General features: G+C 41.8%; 1 protein-coding gene across 2 annotated transcripts; it reads left to right on the top strand.

The window, feature by feature from the left end:
* Positions 1-461: 461 nt before the first annotated feature.
* btbd10a (BTB domain containing 10a) lies at positions 462-23,706 on the top strand. 2 transcript variants are annotated; one of them, XM_088079679.1, is made up of 8 exons: positions 462-636; positions 12,008-12,270; positions 12,428-12,749; positions 12,919-13,021; positions 15,609-15,729; positions 18,652-18,849; positions 20,331-20,441; positions 21,798-23,706. In XM_088079679.1, exons 2-8 carry the CDS (start codon positions 12,078-12,080, stop codon positions 22,268-22,270), a joined length of 1,521 nt encoding a protein of 506 aa, XP_087935805.1. In that variant the 5' UTR covers positions 462-636; positions 12,008-12,077; the 3' UTR covers positions 22,271-23,706. The 2 variants fall into 2 exon arrangements, with proteins under 2 accessions (XP_087935805.1, XP_087935803.1); XM_088079677.1 differs by lacking the exon at positions 462-636 and adding an exon at positions 4,874-5,159.
* Positions 23,707-23,756: the final 50 nt, after the last annotated feature.

Raw genomic sequence — 23,756 nt, 5'->3', positions numbered from 1 at the left:
TAATTTATTCATTCAGAAATGTGGGCTTGATTTTCTCTACATTTATGAAGGGTATGGAATACCATTTTAGTAAGTAAGTAAATAAATGATAAATTAGGATAATTAGAACATATAAATATAGAAATGATAATAGATACATTTATTACATATAAAGCTTATTTTTTTTCTGCACGGTTTTATTTTATTGTGACATTTTTATATCCATATTTATATGTCCTTTTAATTTTACATTTTACATATATAACATAAATAGGTCAATAAATACATACGTGTGTGTGTGTGTGTGTGTGTGTGTGTGTGTGTGTGTGCTACTTATGTATTTTTGTATGTGTATATATTCATTTATTTATTTATTTATTGACCCATTAATGTAGTTGTTTAATATTGACCAAAATAGCATTCCATATAAGGGGGTGTCCCTCGGAATGCGCGGTAGTCTCGCGATATGTTCCACGCGAACTCCTCTTCCCAAACCAAAACAAAGCATCCGCGGCTACAGGGTGAAACTAGTTCATGCTCACTCGGGGGGATTTTCTACGAAAACTTGTCTTCCACATGTTCAGCTCGTCGCACAGCGGACTATTTCAACAACCGGACACACCGTCTCACGGGAATGTAAAGAGTCAACTCGAGCAGGTAAAGAAAAGTAGTTTTAAACTGTTGTTTAGAGAGCCAGCCAGCTAACGTTAGCCTCCTAACGGCTAACGGTAAACAGTAAATTGATAGGCGAACCAAAAAGTCTAAAATCCTCTTAGCTGCTCCAAAGTCTCTGTAAAGCACGACGTCGACTGACTTATTGCTTTTTTAAATCGGCGGCGACTTTATACACAATCACAATTTAAAGGCAGCGCTGGATTTTATTCGGTATCTGAACTGAAAATTACTGCTCGAGTTAAATTGTGTTTATGTGAATGCTATAATGCTATCTGTTATGATAGCCACTGCTGCCGGAGTATGCAGGGTTAATAAAAAGTGGAAGTGATTATTAAAGACTGTAAACTGCCTCCAGTTTGACTAACATGAAGAACCGTGTTGTTTCTTCATGTTTCTAAGGGTTAGCGTAGTCGCAAATTAATAAATATACATAGTCTAAAAATGCCAGAATTAGCCAAGGGGCTATTTTTCATGTGAAGTCTAGCCAAGGTGTTACACAAGGCTTCCTAAAATACAACAAAGCAAAAGAGCAAAGAAATAGGGCATATAGTTTTAACCCCTTAAAACCTGACATGAAAAGAGGCCAACAAGGAACTTAATGGCCCAAAATTAAGCAAGAAATTACTAAAAAATTACAAGTGAACTACCTTTACAACCAAAACAAACATACAAAAAACTGAAGTAAAATACAGATACAAAAAGGAAAATGGTAACAAAATTATAAATATAGTTTTCTGGACCTTTTTCACTTGTTTTTTTGTTTTTTTGCATATAATCTAATAATTACCCCCAGGTATTTGACAGGCCATTTTATTGACACCTTTTACTTATTTTTTGGCAATTTATGGGGCATTTCTTGCCAAGTTGCTCATGATGTTTTTCTCCAACAATTTCTCAGGTTTAAGAGATTTAAAGGAGTAAATGAAAGGAGTTTGAACACAGCACAAGAAAACGGATGTCAGTCCAGGTGTTAAAGAGTTAAAACACCCCTTTAAACACATCAACTAGGGGAAGAAAGAGAAAATAAACAAACTAAAACAAAAAATAAAAATAATTGCACAAAAAAGGGAAATGAAAAACAAGAAATGCAATATAAAGACTGGAAAAGAATAGACATTTTTTAAAGGCACTAGAAGCAGCGGGGACATGTAGATAGACACTGTGAAACAAGCAGGACATACAAATAACAGCATCACATACGAGTTAAGTGCTGACAGTTGTAGATACTAATCATCCTTTGTTTTAATTGGTTACTGAAAGATCGTGTTTATCTCTGATATGAATTGGAATTAAATTTCACTCTCTGATGAGTCTGACAGACTAGGCTTATTTACTAAAAGCATTTATCCACAACAGGATAGTACAGTCTCCTCTTCTGACCCCTTAGTAACACGATTAGTAGTTAACAAGTGGTGGAGGGCTAAGTCATGGGAGACTACCGGGTTAGGGTTAATTTTACCAATAATTGAGCAATGAAAGTGCTCACGATTTGCAACTCTAGTTAAACATATCTGGACCCCTCTGTCTCTTGATTTGTTGTTTATCATATTTGTAGGAACTCTGCCTACTTTCTGCATACAAATTAATGAAGCACTTATTTTTTTCCATAAATTATATGTTGGGCATCTGTTGAGGCCAAAGTATCTTTTTCATGTTGTTTGAAAACAACGCAGCCCTTGTTGTCGAGTGGACAGATTTGTGTGTAGTGCAGACAGATGTCCCGATGGTTAATCCCACACTGCATTACGTGAATGCTTGCTGACCATTACTCTAAAAGATAAAAACTATGGTAAAGCCGGTTGTGACCTATTGATGGCTCCATCTGCTCCATGAAATGTAGAACGACCAAAGAGTTGACAGAAATAGCTCCGTTTGCTGTCGATGGTGAAAGAGGTGGTTAAACCTTCCAAGTGAGCTTATTTGTTCTGATGTTTTTTGGACTTGAAATAATTACAGAATGTAGTCTCCGCTGTACGGATGCACAATATTGGATTTTTTGCTGATATCTGATATGCCGATACAAAAACAACTCATTTGACAGATAATCGATACCAACATAAATATAAATAAATGTATACATTTTTATACTCATCTAATTTCAGTAATCATGAAGCCTCCTCTGTGGCGGCATTAACATCATATGAAGCATACTCTTTTCGTGATGGCCCACCAGCAGATGGAGACATAAAATGACTTTCAGTGCATGTAATAGGGTTAGGCGATATGGCTTTAGAATAAAATCACAATGTTTTTAGGCTACATCATCATACAAAATATTTATTTTGATATTTTGAAATCTCCTCTTAACTAATGTAAACTACTAAAATAAAAAAAAATTGAATTAACTAAATTAGGTAGCTGCTGCCATAAAACAACATAACTTAAACTACTGTTATAATACATAAAAAAAGATACTTTTATATTGAATAAAAAAGTTTGAAATTAAATAAAGTACTTTTATAGTTAAGTTCAGTATCGCTTTATCGCTTAACAAAATAAACAGTGTAGCATAATATAAAACGATAGACATTTTGTCAGATGATAAAGTTTGTCATATCGCACAACCCTAGTGTGTAAGATAAGATAAGATAATAAGAAATATTTCTCAGTTTGTCATATCGGCAGAAATCAGCGTGCTGGGCGATTCCAATATTTCATTTTTTTAAAGATATTTTTTGGGGGCTTTTTATTGCCTTTATTAGGAGAGATGTTGCATGAAAGGGGGAGAGAGAGAGGGGGTGACATGAAGCAAAGGCCCGGGCCAGACTCGAACCCGCGGCCGCTGCGGCGAGGACACAGCCTCTGTGCATGGGGCGCCTCCTCTAACAACTGAGCCACTGGTCGCCCCCCCAATATTTCATTTGAAAGTCAATTTCAACCGATATTATCGTGCATGCCGACTTTTGACGGATCTGCACTCATCTGCCCCTCAGCTCTCACTATTGTGAGTAAGAGGTTATGTGATCATATGACATGTTGATGACATGAGGTGTTTCATAGTTTCAATCTTAATGCTGAAGAAGCAGAGAAAATTTGGGGAAATGTGAGGAATCAGATTTTCCTTCAGACCGGCATTTTGCGCCTGTGATTAGTCGTTACGCTGTTTGACAATTTTTGCCTTCTGTGTCAGGAATACTCAACTGGCTTTGCCTGGGGCCATTTCTGCAAAATGACAGGAGGCCAGGGGCCAGTCGCAGCAGCTCCATACATGTTTCTAAGATTTTAGGACATTTTTAGGATTCTAGGATGTTTCTAGGATCTTAAGACACTTCAAAATTTTTTTAGGATATTTCAAGGATTTGGGTTTCTTTCTAGGATTTTAGGAGATTACTAGGATTCTAGGATGTTTCTAAGATTTTAGGACATTTCTTGGCTCCAAGGACGTTTTGGGATTTGGGGATGTTTCAGGGATTTCAGGACATTCCTAGGATTTTAGGACATTAGGGGCTTAGACCTCTGCCAGGGGTGTGGGGCATCCTCCACTGGCATTTTGATGCTGTTTTATGCATTCTGGCACCTTATGTATACCAAATGTACAAAAACAGTCCCTAGTGTGAATCACTTTGTTTTTGTTGTGAACTAGAAGATGTTTTGAGGGGCTAACCTGGCACCTTATCGGGGGCCAGATTTGGGCCGTAAATTGGAGCATTACGGTCCCATGTTGAGCTTGTGAAACAACATTTTTCTCCACCCGTATAATATTGTAAAAGTTTGTGCTTTTATAAATCGTCTCTGTTTGATGTCATTTATTTTTCTCCACGCTTATTTTTCGACAAGAATGAATAATGCCCTGGACAGTCTTGCAGACAGAGCCATTCAATATTTGATGCTCCCTTTAATTGATGTTGGAAATATTGCAACTTTGTGGTCAGCATGCCTCTCCCTTGTGAGTATAAATATGCAAGTCTGACTAAAAGCCTACATGTTTTTTTTTTTGGCATTGCTTTCCTTAGACATTATTTTTTTCACATTTTTTTCCATCAAAGTTTTCCTATAATGTTTAAATGTGGTTCTCGTGACAAACGGCGCCAAACGTCATCCTGCCTGATGAAATCGTAGGATCCGTTTTTTTAATTATTATTAAGGACCAGCGTCCATGAAAAGCACCGCCATCAAACGGAGCATCCCAAAGTGGGAGTTTCCAAGGAGCACGTGAAGGCAGCATCGCTCTGATTCAGTCAAGCACGCGGCCATTCACAGTTTAAGGTCCCTCCGGTGACTCTGAATGACGAGCCGGCGCGCGACTCACCCTCCGTGCCGTTTGGACACATTTGAAGCTTTTGGATCGAAGCGGCGGATTTTCTTTTTTTGATACCAGCGAGTCAAAGTCCAGGTCGAGTGTGTTGGAAACGATGCTGATGAAGTTGGAAAGTAATGAGCGAGGATGCTGAAGCTGCCACCGGAAAGCCCGCTTTGTTCGGAGGAGCGCAAGGCTTTTGTGCCGCTGTCATCCCGCAGCTCATCCCCTGCTGCTTTGTCTTCACTTGGCCCTCTGATACCGACCGGTGGGTGCAGGTCCGCTCTCTAAACACCGGGATTTTAGCTCTGTCATTGTGATGCTGCATGTGCACAGTTAGTGCCCGGCTCTGTGTGAGATGTACAGTTTTTATTCTAGTCTCATAGAGAGAAAATCACAGACTGTGTTACCCTTGATGGGACTGCTCTGGTACTCAATAGAGAGGAAAAGTGATCTTATTGTATATAATGGCTACCTTTTATGTTTTGTGTTATATATATGCATATATATGTGTGTGTGTAAACATCACCTTTTCTCTTACCAGTGCCATCAAGGATCATGTCTGTGATATCTTTCTAGGTGACTACAATAAAAACAGTAAATCTCACAAAGAGCCGTGTACCAGCTGTGCACATGCAGCAACACAATGACGGAGCTAAAATCCCAGTGTAATTTTTTTTTGAATGAGAGGATGATTATTGTTATAAGTGGGTATTTTCCTGTTAATATCATATACTCAGCATCCTTTAACCCTTTGAAACCTTAGCAAACGGTTTTGATGTCTTTCAAACACAGGGGGAGGGTAGAAAGCAACTTAAGACATGGCCCCAAAAAATTGCATAAAAAATCAAGTAAAAAGTTTCAAAAAATTTATTGAAAATAGATGCAAGAAAGAGTGGAAAAATGACATTAAAAAGTGCTGGAAAAAAATCTGTAGCATAATTTTATATATATTATTATTACAATTATAGATGTTTTGGATTATTTTCTAATAATCTTTGATTCTTTAAAAAAAATTGGTAAAATTTCCTGCAATTTGTGGGGAAATTCCTTGCCAAGATGCCTTTTTTTCATATGTTTTCAAAAGAAATCAAACCAATTTGCTTAGTTTTCAAAGGCTCACAAAGCTTGTGAAAGGCGTCTGAACGCAGCACGAGAAAACCGATGTCGATCCGGGTTTCAAAGGGTTAATGGCTTTCAGCCCAGACTGCTGCAGAGAGCAGTTTCTCTGCCCTTGCCTGTTAGTGTGTCGGTGTCAGCAGCCCCTAAATAATAGATGGGACCCTCACCCCTCGGGGCTCTCACCTCGTGCTTTTAATAGACTGCCAGGACGCCTTGCATTTTCATCCGTGTCTTGGATGGGTTTGGTGAACTTGTGTTTAACACCTTAAAGCCAGAGCTTTTTGTAAGGCCATTGACCCATTCAGCAAAAGAAAAAGGGAAATTGTGATATCAGTGGGGGTGGTGCCCAGTAACAGGAAATTGGACAAGTGAAATATTAGCCCCCTCTAGTTCTGTCTGGCTGTGTGAAATCTTGGCCGCATTGCCATGTGAAAGATGAGAGGAGCTGCCTGCCCTGAGTGAAATATTGCCTCTTCAGTTCCTTTGTTCCCTCCAGCCTGCCGGTCTGGCCCGTTGGCCGCCTGCCTGTTTGGCTGGAGGACCTGCTTTTGTTTTTATTATCCCATTTCTGATGGGCATTCAAATCCCATTGGAGATAAAACATGCATTTATGCTCTGTCAGACACGAGTGTAAATACACACAACATATTACAACCAGCCATATCTTAGCTGGATCACTCAGGCTCTTTATGGCAGCTTGAAACAGGAGACCATAACAATATTCTCTTCAGTATGATGTATAACCATTGAATGATGTCTGACTGCTGCTCCGTGCCTTTCTTTGGAAAGCCTTGAACACTGTTTTTTATCTTCACATATTCAGAGATAGGTAGTGTGTGTTATATAGGGAAGTTGTCCCTGTTTATGTCAGATAGCTCACCTGAACGAACACAAAGAGAAGTCTGTGTGTGTGTGTGTATGTGTGCGTGCATGCATTTTTTCCTCTCCTCAGCTGCTATGGTGACCCTTGTCTTCAAGGACATTGCCTGAGTCTGCAGCTATGCTGTGAAGCCGACATGTTATCAACAGAAAAAGAGCGGGGTCTCGGTTTACTCTTTAAATTCAGATGTCACCCTTTTGAGTAGAATTCACGTTTAACCAGCGCCATTTTTATTTTTGACCCTAAATCCTTCGTAAATGTGTCTTTACATCCTTTGTGTCCATATTAGGTTTGCCTCAATGTGTTGTGTACGAGATTGTAGTCTGAGCCACCACAAGACTGAATGGGCACCTTCAAAAAAAATATTCACGTGTGACGTGTAGTTTAGGCGCCATAGTGCAGGGCTACTCAACTTGCTTTGCTCAGGGGCCACTTTTGCAAAATGACAAGAGGCCAGGGGCCAGTCACAGCAGCCTCATACATGTTTTATGACATTTCTAGGAATTCAGGACATTTCTAGGACATTAGGATGTTTCTAGGATTTTATGACATTTCAAGGATTTTGGGATGTTCCTTGGATTTAAGGAAGTTTCTAGGATTTTGGGATATTTCTAGGAATTTACGACATTTCTAATATTTTAGACGTTTCTCTGGTTTTAGGTCATTTTTAGGATTTTAGAACATTTCTCGGATTTTAGGACCTTTCTAGGATTTCAGGACATTTCTCATATTTAGGACGTTTCTAGGATTCTAGGATTTTAGGACACTTTTTGGATTTTAACACATTTCTAGGATTTTTCTGACGTTTTTAGGATTTCAGGTCATTTCTAGGGTTTCAGGACATCAGGGGCTTAACTAGGACCTCTGTCGGGGGTTACGGGGGATCTTCCACTGGCACTTTTTGATAAACAAGCTCTTTTGATGCTGTTTTTTGCACTCTGGCACTTATGTATACTAAAAGCACAAAAACAATTCCCAGTGTGAATCACTTTATTTCTATTGTGAGTTAGAAAATGCTTCGGGGAGCCACCTGGCACCCTACTGGGGGCCTGATTTCACCGCTCTGGTGGGAATTCAAGGTGACGTGCAGTAATCACATTGCATTGTTGAACATTTGTGTTAGTTCGCTTGTTTCACTACTTCTTTGTCTGCTCTGTCTCGGTCTACACATCCAATTAGCCACTCAGTCAGTCCGCTGGTCATCTATTCGGCCGTCCAGCATGTTAAGATGTCAGCCAGTATCAAGGGAGGCTTCTCTCATTACCAGACTATTCACTGTGCACGGTGCATGGAAACAAAAGACTCAAGCTTAACAATTCTTGTTCAGTAATAACCACTCACCATCATGTTTAAGAGCTTGTATGCATTTATTTATTTTGTGTAAAAGTATATAAAACCTTTATGCCAAATCTGCCTCAGCGTGCCGGGTCAGGGCTCTGTGTCTTTATGGTTTATTTATGTGTGCCTCGTCACGTGCTATGCAGAGCAAAAAGCAGTACTGGCTTTTTTCACATTACTTATTCCATTTTTATAAAACAAAAAAAGCCTCTTTGTCCCTCCACCCCTCCTCGCTCCCATTTTCCGTGTCCCTGATTCCATAGCCCACAGTAGATGGTCATCATCATATTTCATAGCAGCTCCTCTCAGGAGAGCATGGCTCGCTTCATTACTGAGACCTGGATGTGTTTCTGGCTTATAAGCTCAACACTATCGATCAGATGGCCAGCTGCACTGTTGCAGTGGAAGTGAAATGTATACATTCATCAACACTTCAGCATTGTAATTTATCAATATGCAACTGAACGATAATAATAATAATCTAAAAAATAACGTCATTAGAAAATGTTTGATACTTTTCTTCCCCTTTCTTATATCAATATGAAATCCTTTAGTACCTGGTCATACAGTGCGATCCAATTTTTAGGTTAAAAAAACGATTTGTGTAAGGCAGCTCTGTGTTATTGATGTTATCATGTGATAAATGTGGTCACTTATTTTAGCAGCATGTCACCTAAAGTGTGACCACCTTTATTTACTTGATATTTCATGTAGGGATGGGCGATAAATCGATTTCAGATTATTAGGAATGTCAGACATGTCCATGCTGGAGTGGGCTGTTGGACATGTAATATCATAATGAAAATATCATGTTATTATCATAATTTTAATGCAGTTCACATATAAGCCATTAACTCCCTGTTCATGACCTTTTTAATTTATCCTGAATTGTGCAGTAATGTGAAAAGTCTGTTTAAATGTGAGATCTGTTAATTAATCATCAATAATCTGTCTGATCATCTATGATGATAATTATGGTATTACTTTGAAGATGGTTTACAGCAGGGTTTTTTTTTTAAATAATTATTATGATTTATTAAACTTTCCAGCATTATATAGAAATTTAAGCTCCATCTTAAACTTCAGGTAAATTTAAGCACATTGTACTGATAACAGGCCAACCTCTCCTGACTGCAGGACTCTGACTTCAACTTCGGTGAAACTTCTGTGCTATTAATCATTTTATGTGGGAATTAAATTTTTTTGATTAGGCCTACTTCTCCTATAGCTGCCAACAGCCTGCCAACATTCCCAGTTAGAGAAAGGCTGAAAATAAGGTAATGTGCTTTTGGCCCCAGGCCCCCAAAACATTACATGTGGTAATAATTATGCGAGCTCAGCGCCAGCGGCTGGATGAGACACGGAGCGATGCGTCCTGGTGTTTCTAAATAATTAATCCAAAGTCTGATTAAACTTGAAACTAACACAAAGTAGTCTGTAGAAGTCTAAAGAAGTCACTTTCCACTCTTACTGTTTGTCTGTCTCACTGCGCTGCTGTTGGACCATCAGCTGTTTGATCCGCGATAATGAAACGCTGTGGCTGTCAAACACTCAGCTGTTCTAGAGTCAAAGACGTTAACTGCATTTGGTTCGCCGCAGCACTATTCTTATTGTCATTGGCTGTTCGTGTTGTCTGTCAAAACATGGCTGGAATGCGTTCTATCAACATTCTATCAACATTCTATCAACATTCTATCGACCACATCTCATATTTCGATCGAGGAAAAGTTATTTCGCGATTGATATCATTATTGTTTTATTGCCCAGCCCTAATATATATATTAATTGCACCACACTCTTGAGGTGCAGAGCGTACTTTTGTCACAAATGGAGCAGAGGAACATCAGGCGCAGTAAAAGGAAAACTTGTCCTATATTGTGCTTGGGCTAAAAGTTTACTTTCACTCACTCTTCAGCAGCTTCTCCTTTTGTCCATCAAGCTGATCAGCTCTGACCAGATCAGCTGACCAATTATTCACACTGCAATGCAACTTGAACTCCTTGAACTGCTGCTAAAAACAAAAATGGCAGGAGAGTCAAACCACTTGCATCACTTTTTAAATGGCCCATAAGTGAGTGCATGCATGTGCATTTCTCCTGTGCATTAATGCATGCATGAGAGTGTGTTTAAGTCCTTTCTGAAATGGAGGGCAGATATTGTAACAGCTCTCAAAGGGGGAATTGTCTGTCTATGGAAAAATACTGAATTACACAACCAACCACTCCAGGAAGCATCACTTGCTTCAAGGCAAGGTGGGGGGGCTACCTATCAGTCAAAAATCTCAGAAAAACCAGCATGTGGAGCGAATAAACCATTTCTGTTTGTTGTCCTGGACCTGAGTGAGTCCAGCTAACTCAAGATTGTTTCACATGGATACACACTCTAATGGACGCTGTGGCGGGGTGTGTGTGTGTGTGTGTGTGTGTGTGTGCAGCTGCAGGCTGAGGTTGGGGGTTTGGTTTCGGCACAGTTTCTGCAGCACTCGGCTCCTGTAAGGGTTCACATGAGTTGACTGCAGACTTTTTGCTGGCGCTCTTCTCGTTCCACAGCTCAGCACTCTAAAAACAACTCTTTACCCTGAGCGTGTTCTGCACCACTGCGTGTGTGAATGTGTGCCTGGAGAGGATCGAGTCTGTGCCACCCAGTAATCTATCTCATTGTTGCATGAAATCATGCATCAGTGCTTTGGTTTCTGGATGATTAGTCGTGTCATCCCACTAACACTTGAAGTCGTGACCACATTTAAGTTTTAAAGCAGTTTGGAATTGAGTTTTGAAAGTTGAGAAATTATTGTCTCCTTCGTGCCCACAATAGCTTTAATATCAGTAACAGTAACTGTAATTTTTGGCATACAGCAGCAGGAAGAACAAATTGACTAAAATTTTAAACTGAAATAAACAGATGCTTTGTGAAGTTGCAAAAAACCAAATTACAAAACACATTTGGAACAAAATTATTTTGTGGAGTCAGCACTGTAGCTAGTATTTTATTCACGTTTTAGTTCAAATATAGCCACAAGTGGCAATTTCTAGTTAAAGCCCTTCCCTCATCAACAGAGGGAAACAGTATTATTGTCCAAAATTAAAGTTGCAAAAAGCATTGAGCAGGTTTCAGGCTTCAGAAAGCTAAAAACGTGACTTTAGCTGGTTTAATTCTGTTTAAAGAAGGAGTAAGACTAACCGCACACTTGTTTCATCATTTACAATTATGTAAATTGGTCTCTGACCGATCTTGCTCATATATAGTAGAATTATGAAAATAAGTCACACAAGGCTGTATGCAGAATTTGGTGTTGATAGCATCAAAATAAAAAATAAAAAAGTCTGTACATTTTTTCAGTTTTTCACATTATGCAGATTAGCAAAGAATCCATCATGGTGGACTTTTAACAGTCCAGATCAAATTGAGCTGCATATGTGTCCCAAATTTAAGTCAACTGAGTTTGGTGCGAGGGGTGTTGCAAAATTTGGGGGTATTTTGGCCAAGTTTCTTCTTTCTAGCTCATACCACCTCACGACAATTTGAGCTGCAGCAGCAGAAGACAAACAATGATAACAAATCGGTGCTGATTCTTCAGGGCTTGAACCCTAAATAGTGAAATGACATTGGTAGTGTGGTCACCTTACTCTCTTCGGTATCGTCCCATTTCAGCAAAGAATTTGCTTCAGCAAAAAAGTCGTGAAGTCCGACTCTTAAGTTTAGAAGCTGTTCAGCTGAAATGAAGGACATGCTCAAAACTTTAATTTCCTCTGTGTGTGCTCTCATTTCTCCACCAGTGACCGCCAGTGTGGTTTGTCAGTGTTGGACTGCGACCACCAGCAGCAGCAGCAGCAGCAGGTCAGCACCATGAGTCTGTATGGGGCCGGGGCCGGGGCCAGTGGCGGTGCCGTCGGTGGTGCGAGAGAAAGAGGAGGAGTGGAACATTACCGGGAGCAACAGCGGCGTTCCAGCGACCGCTCGCGTGACTCATCCCACGAGAGAGGAGAGAGCCAGCTGACGCCGTGCATCAGGAATGTCACGTCCCCCACTCGGCAGCATGGTGAAGAGAAAACATCGAAAAATATATCACTAGTCTTGATTACACGTTCTGAAAGTCAGAGTTTAATTGCCCAAACAATCTCCTAATAGCATGTCTGTGTGTGTGTTTGAGAGCTGAAAACTTTACTGGTGTTCGTGTGTCCTCCTCTCCCCCACAGACCGTGAACGCGGCGACGGAGGCTCGTCCTCCAGATCCTCCAGTCCACGTCCTCCCAGGGTTTCTATTCCCTATTCCCACATTGGAGGGGCCCTCATCGGGGGCCACATACCTCGGTCCCTGGGTCCTCCTGGAGCAGAGCACCACTCTAAAATACTGGGCCCCGGGCCGTGTGATATGATCTACGTGTATGACCTCGGCAGTAAAGAGGGGCATCGCAGTGGACTGAGGCTGGGGGAAAGAGTAACGCTCATTGTGGATAACACCAGATTTGTGGTGGACCCCGCCATCTTCACAGCTCAACCGAACACCATGCTGGGCAGGTAAGAACTGAGAGATACATTTAGGCTTCATTCACTCTAATATGTTTAAACAGCAGTGAGGCAGATACGTGATCACAAGTCTACTCAGCTCAACTTGTTCTGATATATTCGATTAATTTGTTTTCTCACCCATGATCACAAGTTAAAGGAAGACGTGATTTGTTTTCAGGATGTTTGGTTCTGGACGGGAAAACAACTTCACACGACCCAACGACAAAGGAGAGTTTGAGGTGGCCGACGGCATCAGCTCCACCGTCTTCAGAGCCATTCTGGTGAGAACTGCTCGATTCACTCATTACGTGTACGTGCAATTAAGTCGAGCTACGGTTATAGCTCAAATAGGTCATTTCATTGGACTACTGTCCTCCCCAATATAAAACCACCAGTGGAGAATCAGTTTATTGTGTCTGACTCCGCCACGGCAGGTGGACATTTGCCCCCTTTGAACTAGTTGCATAAACGTGTATTATTTATACAGTCAATGATATAGACTAAATCACAATTACAACTGTTTCTTCACAATAACTTTAGGGTAGAAAACCACTGTGTCATGTAATATAATCAAACAGCAAAGTTTTAAGCCACTAAAAAATAACCTGAATTAGTTAAAGTGTAGCCTGCCCTATATATAAAACAGCCCTTACCATAGGAATTGAAGCTGTCAGACCTACAGTACATAAAAACTCCACAGAGAAATGGGTGTGTTTGTGTGATTTCAGGTTTGATGTAGTCCGATTTCATTTGGACTAACATGTATACACGTGTTTTACAAGTCCAGTCTCAGTTGGACTAACACAATAGCAAACTCTGTTTGCACTACACGAAGATATATTTCAATAAGCTTCCACCAGCTCTTTCGTTTCTTGTTCCTATTCGTTCTCTTTCACTCTGGTCCATTATTTCTGCGAGCACAACGGTTGTTCAGCTCAGTGTTATATGGAAGTTCTCCTGCTGTTTGCATTTTTCAGTTCAGCTATGCCAAAAAAGTGCAAGTGTGTTAATCACCAGCTGCAGTACATTTGGTGTGCAAAGTGTTTTTTTTTCCCGGGCCATCGTTTCGATGGCTTTGGCACCGAGTGCATTTTTTTTCTGCCATAGCTGCTGTGACAGCAGATGTATTCTCCCATGTTGATGCTTCACCGTCTGGGATGAGTCCTGTTTTTCCCCTGATAATGCTACAGTCTGATATTGTGATCATGTAATTATGCTACTGATCAGCACTGTGGTGTTTTAGTGTCCAGGGGATGCAAAATATTTTTCACCAGGGGCTGCCATTTTTCCTATTTCCGCCATATATCTCACACAAGGTGAGAAAACTAAAAACTCTTCTCAGACAATAAAAGAGAAAAATCTCAAAATGTTGAACTGTTATATGTTATTTAAATTTGTATGAATTATCATCATGATATCACAATTATACATATTTGATTTTCTTGATAGTGGGCAGATCAACTCAAGATGTGACTTTGTATGTTTCGTGCATAGACCAGTGTTACTGAACTTACATCCCGTGTGCCAAATCTGGGCCCAGACCAGGTGCCATGTGGCCCCCCAACCATTTCTAATTCACAATAAAAAAAAAGTGACTCACACTAGGAATTATGTTTGTTAGTATAAATAAGGTGCCAGTGTGCATAAAAATACATCAAAATAGAGCTTGTTTATAAAAAAGTGCCAGTAGAGGATCCCCCACACCCCCTGACAGAGGTCCTAGCTAAACTCCTAATGTCCTGAAATCCAAGAAATATCCTTAAGTCCTAAAAATGTTCTAAAATCCTTGAAACAGCCTAAAATCCTAAAAACTTTAAAAAATCATAAAAATTAGTCCTAAAATCCCAGAAACATCCTAAAATCCTAGAAATATCCTTAAATCCAAGAAATGTCTAAAACTCCTTTAAATGTCCTAAATTCCTAGAAATATCCTATAATTTGAAAATGTTCTGAAATCCTGGAAACTTCCTAAAATCCTGGAAAAACCCTAAAATTCTAGAAAATATTCTAAAATTTCAGAAATGTTCCAAATGCTGCGAAATGTCCTAAAGTCCTTGCAACATGTTTGGGGCCGCTGCGACTGGCCCCTGACCTCCTGTCATCTCTGCTGAGTAAACTCAGGTTGTTTCTGGAAGCAAGTCGGCAAGTTACTGACAAAATATAATATTCATTATTTGGTTGTCCAGCGGAAATAGAGAATATTCCTAAAAGCATTCCCGGTGAGCTTTTGTTTATATCCAAAAATGTTTCTGGCGAGCTCACAGCACTCTCCGTTTGCCTGCGCTCTCTGTGAGCGCATCACTAAAGCGCCGGTGATTGTGTCACTGTGGTTATGGCAGAGAGGATGCTGGAGACAAGAAAGTGAGAGAACAGGAAGTGAGCGGCGTCTGAGCTCTGGGTCCTGCGTGCCGCTCCGCTCTCTCCTCCCCGTTTCCACTGCAGCTTTGCAGAGTCTCCTGGGAAACGTCCCCAGTGAGCGTCTCCTCTGACAGGCTGCACGGAGACGGCAGGACAGTGGAAAGTGGAGCAGGGAGAGAAAGTGACGTTTTTGCTTTCATCACCATTTTGCTCTTCACCCCTCCTCCTTCTCCTCCTCCTCTCTCTCTCTCTCTCTCTCTCTCTCCTGTGACGTCGTTGCTTTCTACTTTCATCACGGCTCGCTCTCCATCCCTGCCCCTCCTCCTCCTCATCCATCTCTCTCTCTCTCTCTCTCTCTCTCTCTCTCTCTGCCGTCTGTGTGAGTGAAGCAGCATCAATAATGGCGTCTTGTTTTTTCTCCCATGCTTGTGTGTGAACGCCCGCCATTCTGCCTGTTTATTCATTGTGTGTGTGTGTGTGTGTGTGTGTGTGCGCTGCTGAAAATGGCAGGATTACTACAAGTCTGGGATAATCCGCTGCCCTGACGGCGTTTCCATTCCCGAGCTGAGGGAGGCATGTGACTACCTCTGTATCTCCTTCAACTACAGCACCATCAAGTGCAGAGACCTCAGTGAGTACACACACTGCTGTGCTGTTTGGCTGTCGGTTCACTGTCTCAACTGTGTCGAGCTGCAGACTGATGTACGTAGGTTTGTTGACACGGTGACACGGTGAGTGCGAAGCACAGATCTGTCTCGTTATTGTATCACTGCATTAGACAAGAACACAAACAGACTTTGCTTTGATTTGTTTTTATTACTGATTGTGGACACGACTGTACATTTGACAGATGTAGTCGGCTGTTAACTTATTTTCATTTAGAATAAATGACAGTGATTTAGTAACACAACATTACACACAATCCTGGAGACAGTAGTGTTTAGAGACACATCTGCGTCATTTACTGCAGCTTTTACTGGAAATGTTACTCCGTCAGGACTCAAAGTTGGCACAGACCTTTCTGTTTTACCATAAATACACTCTACTAACGATAATATTGACACAGTGTCTGATGTAGCTGTTTGCATCAACGTTGTTTTCTTAAATTTATGTGCGGCACACGTAACATCACTCTGTTACATGGAAATGCCATGATGACAGTGATGCACATCTGTCTGTGCGTGTTAGCGATGTTTATGTTGGAAATTGTGCATGCTCGTGCCTCTTGTTTGTGTCTCTGAGTATGTGGGAGGAGCAGCTTCGGCGCTCAGGCTGTGTGTGAGTGAGTGTGTGTGTGTGTGTGTGTGTGTGTGTGTGTGTGTGTGTGTGTGTGTGTGTGTGTGTGTGTGTGTGTGTGTGTGTGTGTGTGTGTGTGTGTGTGTGTGTGTGTGTGTGTGTGTGTGTGTGTGTGTGTGAGTGTGTGTGAGTGTGTGTGTGTGTGTGTGTGTGTTTGGCTCTAAGTAGGTCATGATTAGCTGTGAGATGTAATGCCTGTTATGCAGGCACAGAACCAACCCAGGCAAGTACGTCTCACTCTTGTACCAGCAGGGATGTGGTTTTTTTCACTGTCATTAGTTGCTGCTTTTTTCGTTGGTTTTTGTGGTTAATTTAAGGCTGGTTTCATCGATCTGTGGTGTGGATAGAGCCACACTAACGCTGCGACATAGAAACCATGTTTCCTGTTTGTGTATATTAAGAGTGTGCAGTCAGAAGTTCATTGTATTTGTTATGGTTAAGCAGCTTTACACAGGCGATATGTAGGTCAAAACTGCTGCAGTACTGCCTGAATATTATCAGCTGTAGACAGAGAAGTTTCCAGAAGAGGACAGCCTCTCTCAAAAGAAGACAGGTTTAATTCCAGTACAGGGTTCAGGAAATTTGCAGTTCTTAATGACCAGTTCTCAGCTTTTTGCACCTCTGACCGTGGTCATAGCATGTTAGATGTTTTAAAGGGATAGTTTGGGATTTTTGAAGTGGGGCTGCATGAGGTACTTATGTATAGTCTGTGTATTACATACAGTAGCTGGCGGTTGGCGTGCTTCCGATTTGCAGAAAAAGATGGGGTGCACCACACAGGGGTTCAGTTCAGTTCAGTTCAGTTCAGTTCAGTTCAGTTCAGTTCAATTCTATTTTATTCTTTGTCCCAGAGGGCAGCAAGTGTAAAAACATTATAAAAACACATAAAGGACAAACAGTATGACGCAGAAACATACAGCTGACACTAATCTCTGCACAGGGTGACTTGCACCTATGAACAGTTCAGTGAGCGTTAAATATGACAACATCATCTAATAACGTAAACCATTTCCAATGTAGCATATAGCACCATCAACATGACAGCCACAATAAAGCAGAGTACAATATGTGCCGTAACTGTCACTCTCACATCAACATCGTCGTCATCATCAGTGCTGCAATTGCAAATGTTCAATATGTACTGTTACTGTCCCACGTCAGCGTCATTGATATCAAAATGTATTGTAGTCCCTTTAAAAAGGCCTACCAGAAAAAATCAATATCAGTCTAAGTGGACGCTATATTTAGAGTATTTTCACCGCCGTACCTCGCTGTCACACAGCCTGTTCCTTTGGCGGTACATTTCTCATCCGGTCTGCTGTTTGGGTCAGGAAGTTGAAAACAGTCCCAATACAGCGTCCGCTTAGACTGTTATTGTACTTTTTGGGCAGGTGTTCAGCCCCTCTATACAGCATGGAGATGACGTATAGCACAATGGCGTGCACGCCCTGTCTGTTTCTGCAAACCGGGAGGGCGCCGACCGCCAGCTACTGTATGTAATACATACATAAATATCTCATGCCGCCCCACTTCAAAAATCCCAAACTATCCTTTGAAGTAAAGCCTCAGCGTTCTCTGAAAGCCACTTTGAATTTGTGAAACCTTTATTCTGTTATGAAAATGCAAAAAAAACCCCCAAATCTTCTTTACTGTAAACGTCTAACATGCTTTCACCACAGTGGGAGGTGCAAAAAGACGAAAATGGGTTGGTAAGCATCCCAAATTATGTTCACCTTCACCCTCCCCTTAACTGTTGAATCTTAAGCTGCGAATGGCAGGCTAACTTAAGCTCCAGTCACGGCACTTCTCCTCAGGCTTCAGGGAGAAAGGCTGGTGTGTTGTGCTGACTCTCTGTAACGTTATATAGCATTTCACTTATTTTTAGAGCATCGATTAAGCAAAAAGAGGGAATGAAATCATCAAAATGAGGGAACAAAATGTATCTTGAGGCCATGTAATAGCATCTCGTACACTTGATTTCGCAAAATGTGGCCTCTGTATTTATTTTCTCTCTACATGGCACCTCCTGGGCTCTGCACGGGTGTATTTTTTAAGTAACCATTGTTCAGTTTGCACCTTAGAAACTGCACTTAATTATAACTGTTGTCCTAAATGACAAACCGATGTACAATATTCTCAAACTTCCCAGCTGTCCTAGTTGTTAGGGACAAGTACCTGATCCAGCACGCTGTCCTACATCCTGTCTTCCTCTTTTTGTTGTCATCTCATCACGGATGTCCTTTTGGTTCCTCCCCAGGCGCCCTGATGCACGAGCTGTCTAACGACGGGGCCCGGCGTCAGTTTGAGTGTTATCTGGAGGAGATGGTGCTGCCGCTGATGGTGGCCAGCGCTCAGAGCGGGGAGAGGGAGTGTCACGTGGTGGTGCTGACCGACGACGACGTGGTGGACTGGGACGAGGAGTACCCTCCGCAGATGGGAGAGGAGTACTCGCAGAGTAAGTTACCGCCCCCGTCACTGTTTACTCTCGGAGATTAACCTTCCTGCTGAGGTAGCAGTGTGTCCGCCTCATCGCTGGGAGAGAATTGTCTGATGGAGGTCAGGAGCATTTCCTGCAGCTGCTGCGTCACTTACGAGTCTGCTTTTCTGCTGTTTGTCGCAAGCCGGGTCTCCATTAACCCTCAAATTGAGCAAATTAACTGGGAATATAAAATACGCCTTATGGAAACACGTCAGTTCTGAAAAAAAAACCCAAAAAAAAACCCCATTTATCAAAAAAAAGTTTTTACGCTTACATAAGGTAGTATTTCAGGCGATTTGAAAAAGCCATATTTCGCAAAACTACAATGGAAACACTTTTTTGTCTTTTCTAGCTCACATGATGCTGTGTCTGTGAGCTTCAGTAGGAACTGGCTCCCTCATGAAGCAGCCGGAGCTACAAGAGCTGTTATTGCATCACATAACTCTGAGAAAGTTGAGCGGATCATCTGGGAGTTTTAAATCCACAATTCCTCTGTGAAATCGTGAACGATCACCTCCCAGAAATCCCTCATACGCGGCCGCTCACGCGCCTTTCTATTATCGCTCACATAACACGCCTATGTTGCCTTTGACTGGAAATAATGACGGCTAATGCCGTGGCTTCAGTAGAAACAGACCTGTTAATGTTTTGAACATGCATCACCATGTTTCTCGAAATGTTTTCGCCAGAGGAGAAGTTGCATAACATCAATGAGTGGCAATGCAGTCTCGCAAGTGTGTTTTATCAACATTTTGAAAATATCGTTTAAATTTTGTGAAAATCTGTAATGCAAACCAGCCTACAGTCTGTCTGTTGAGTCAGACCACTCGTATCCATTAAGTGAGAGTGAAGTGATTATGAAAAGAGGCCACTGATAAAGATGTTTTGATTATGGAGGCCCAGATTTCTGCTGTGTTTTCTTACGGTGCCATAGAGCTCTGAGCTCTGCTGTTTTCCAAAAATGATTAAAAAAATCTTCACTGAGCCGCACTGCTGCACCGGCTGACATATTCCTTCATTACCATGAACACACACGCTGTATTTTGTTTGAAATCAGTCCCACACACACACACACACACACACACACACACACACACACCGTCCTGCTGATGTAAACAGCACCAAATGTGGATTCATCTGCTGCCGAAAATCCCAAACACTTTGCTCACGTTTCCTTCTGCCTGAGTAACGTCTGCTGAAGCTGCAGTGACCGGGTGTTTTAGGAGATACTAAAGCTTTTCTTTCAATAGTGATGCATTTGTGTTTTTAAAGATGCATATGTTCAGTAGTAACCAGGGGGCTCGGTGCTGCAGACAGGAGAAAGGTTTTGACAGACGTCGAAATTTTTGATTATTTCATGGGATTCGTTGACAACAAAAAAAATGTCCTTCTGTGAGGCGGTTACTGAAGGTCATGTGGTGAACTCATGTATTCAATGTCCCTCTTTTCCTCAACAGTCATCTACAGCACCAAACTTTACCGCTTCTTCAAGTACATCGAGAACAGAGACGTTGCCAAGTCAGTACTGAAGGACAGAGGACTGAAAAAGATCCGGCTGGGGATAGAAGGTACCGAGTCTGAATGTTTTCTTCTTTTATTTTTAGTCTCCAAAACAGAGAAAAGTATTTAGAGTCAGACTGATGAGTGTAAAAGTTACTGCAGTCTTTCAGTAATGTTATCTGTAACTACTGCAGTGAAAACTGAATGCATGTTGTAGTCTGGATCTTGAATTTGAAGTGAGGAGAGTTAATGAATTATTTGGGGCAATTATAATTTTGCAAACGGGCCATTTTACCAGAATACAGCTCAGAGCACAATATTTTATCACTTCAAACATTCATTTCTATAGATGCTTGTCTTCGGCAGTTTTTCTCCAGAGTTGCCTGGCTGTAGAGAACGCTGCACAGTTGGCCACGGTGAGAGTTAAAGAACAAACTAAAGAGGAGGAAGATTTTTAGGTCACTGAAGCAGTTTCACTTGTTAGAGAAAAATGGGGTAGTTGCCCCCCGCGGCCTCAGTGGAAACCCTTACCAAGCCTTTAAGTATGATTTGGCATCACTGCATGTCCTCACGCTGAGGGTGATGTCAACATCTTGTAAAAAGTCTGAATGTCTCGACCCTGAGGCAAGAGTTTCCACAACAGCACCAATAAAATGTTCTGTGAAAGCTGTTGTTTTTGTGCCCCGGCGCCAGAGGTCGGAGGCATTGTGTTTTTCGGTTGTTTGTCTCATCTGTCCCACTTTCATGAGCACTGTATCTCAGGAACACCTTGAGGAAATTTCTTCAAATTTAGCACAAACATCCATTTGGACTCAAAGATGAACTGATTAGATTTCAGTGGTCAAAGATCAAGGTCACCATGACCTTGTGTGGCGTATTCTTGTGATGGCAATATATCAAGAACACCTTGAGAAATTTGGTTTTTCCAATTTGGCACCAACATTAACTTGGTCTCAAGGATGAACCATTTAGATTTTGATGGTCAAAGGTCAAGGTCACTGTGATCTTGCACCAATCTCACTCTTGGAAAGACGATATTGCAATAACACCTTGAGGAAATTTCTTTTTCCGATTTGACACCAACATGAACTTGGTCTCAAGGATGAACCATTTAGATTTTGATGGTCATAGGTCAAGGTCACCGTGATTTTGCACCCATCTCATTCTTGGACAGAAGATATGTCAAGAACACGTTGAGTAAATTTTTTTCCCAATTTGGCATCAACGTCAACTTGGTCTCAAGGATGAACCATTTAGATTTCGATGGTCATAGGTCAAAGGTCAAGGTCACCTTGATCTTGCATCCATCTCTTTCTGGGAAAGATGATATCGCAAGAATATCTTCAGGGATTTCCTAAAATTAGGCACAAACGTTCGAGTAGACTCAAGAATGTTTTGATCTATGTCTCTTGCGTTCTCTCCAGGCTACCCGACCTACAAAGAGAAGGTGAAGCGGCGTCCTGGAGGTCGTCCAGAGGTTATCTACAACTATGTCCAACGTCCCTTCATCCGCATGTCCTGGGAGAAGGAGGAGGGGAAGAGCCGCCACGTGGACTTTCAGTGCGTCAAGTCCAAGTCGACCACCAACCTCGCCGCGGCCGCCGCAGACATTCCCCAGGACCAGCTGGTGGTCATGCACCCTCCGGGGCCGCAGGTGGACGAGCTGGACACTCTGCCCCAGCCGCCGGGCGTCGGCGACCCCCATCAGCTTGCGCTCGGACAGGGGCCCGAGAACAACGCAGGCCCCCAGCTCGCACAAGGCTACGAGGGGCCGAACCAGCAGGCTCAGGACACTCCGCACAGCCTGGCCCACAGCAACCAGCAGCACGGCAGCAGCTACACTCAGGCCACGTACCACTACGAGCCGGACCCAGACACGCCGTCACCGTCTGCATGAGACTGGCTGCACATTTCACCCCCCCCACGGCGTTCACACTGACAGCAACAAGTGCTTTTATTCACATCATCACACAGAGACAAGTCCAGAGCGAGATCTTAAATCACAGGGTTCGTACGGTCATCAAGAAAATTGACAAGTCATGGAATTTGAAAATAGGCCTGGAAAAGTTTGAAAAACTACATATACCCTGAATGTTTTGGAAAAGTCATGGAATTTTGTTTCATAAAACCTGTAAACGCACATGGCGTGCTCAAGGACCGTCAGAAATTTGAAAATCCGACAACAATTTAGTTTTTACTGTTTCTGGGTGTGTTAAATAGTGTAATTCTTAAAGAAAATAAAAATCACTAATTTTATTTTCTTTAAAAACTGACTTTTTAAAGAAAGGGACAAAAAAAAATAAAAATCACCAAATTGTTTTTCTTTGAAAATTGGGTTTTTTAAAGTTTTTTTTAATTAATTTAATTTTTTCAATTTCAAACTAATTTTTTTAAATGAAAAAAAGTCATCTCCCATTTTTTTTTCTTTAAAAATCACCAATGAACCCTAAACTAAAACTAAAAGACAAACAAATTTGACACCGTTGTTCTGTGGGCAGTGATTGTAAAACTTCAGTCCCTCTAAAAAAATGTAGGAAAAGAAGCAGCAGAAGCACAGACGCCTGACTGGCCCTCAGCAGCCGATAAGCACACGAAGTTCTCGGACAAAATTAAAGCACGTGCGGCCGCTTGTTGCTTTCAGTGTGAAGGCAGACTTTGCCCCCCCGCCGCCCCACAATCCCCCTTCACCTCCTCCTGAGTGGCAAAACACCACTTGGCCTTCTGTTGCACCTCCGCTGCAGCCTTTCTCAGTCAACACAGCGTCCGAACGAGCGAGAAGCGTCCTGCAGCCGAGGACGGACGAAGCACATCAGCAGGCGTCCTCACCCTCCTCCGTCCACTCCGTTTATTTCTCTGACCAAAGGACAGTTTAGTTGCATTCTGTGTGCACGTGGAAGACAGTACTGTATGTCATTACAATGAAGGGTGTGTGTGTGTGTGTGTGTGTGTGTGTGTGTGTGTGTGTGTGGTGTTGCTGGGATACTGTACCTCACTGGGAAAGTGGATTTCAGTGCCTCTTTATCGTCAGTCTTTATTTGGAGGCTTGTTCCTAAGTCGGATTTGAAGACGCACTTTTTCCAGCACGTGTGAAGGCCTCGATGAGCGACTTCTTTTGTTTTACACAACATACGCCAGTTTTTAAGCTCCTCTCCTTCTGTTCTTTAAACCAGTTTATTTGGCTCCTTCGTTTGACTTTTGGTTTCACTCCTGTTTGCGTCTTTGCCGACCTGCTCCGAAAACTCTGCACAGGTTCATCACTCACTGCTGTGAACACACAGGATGTCAAGAGCTGCTGAACACAATGTTTTTCTAATAAATGCTCACGAAAATCTTCTTGAATGACTTCTTTATTTTCATCTGATTTGATAATAAAATGTTAAATA

This window comes from Plectropomus leopardus, chromosome 7 (genome assembly GCF_026936395.1).
Source record: "Plectropomus leopardus strain MGB_pleo_1.0 chromosome 7, ASM2693639v1, whole genome shotgun sequence".
Classification (NCBI taxonomy): Eukaryota; Metazoa; Chordata; class Actinopteri; order Perciformes; family Serranidae; genus Plectropomus; species Plectropomus leopardus.
The sequence above is the reverse complement of the archived record's forward strand: the minus strand, read 5'-3'. Positions and strand labels throughout refer to the sequence as shown.

What these genes read in the sequence shown, in the direction of transcription:
- btbd10a (XM_088079677.1), top strand. Translation starts at nt 5,029, where the DNA reads ATGAGCGAGGATGCTGAAGCTGCCACCGGAAAGCCCGCTTTGTTCGGA. An exon ending in CATCAAGTGCAGAGACCTCA is followed by an intron (nt 15,730 to 18,651) that starts GTGAGTACACAC and finishes GTTCCTCCCCAG; the next exon opens with GCGCCCTGATGCACGAGCTG. An exon ending in GATCCGGCTGGGGATAGAAG is followed by an intron (nt 20,442 to 21,797) that starts GTACCGAGTCTG and finishes CGTTCTCTCCAG; the next exon opens with GCTACCCGACCTACAAAGAG.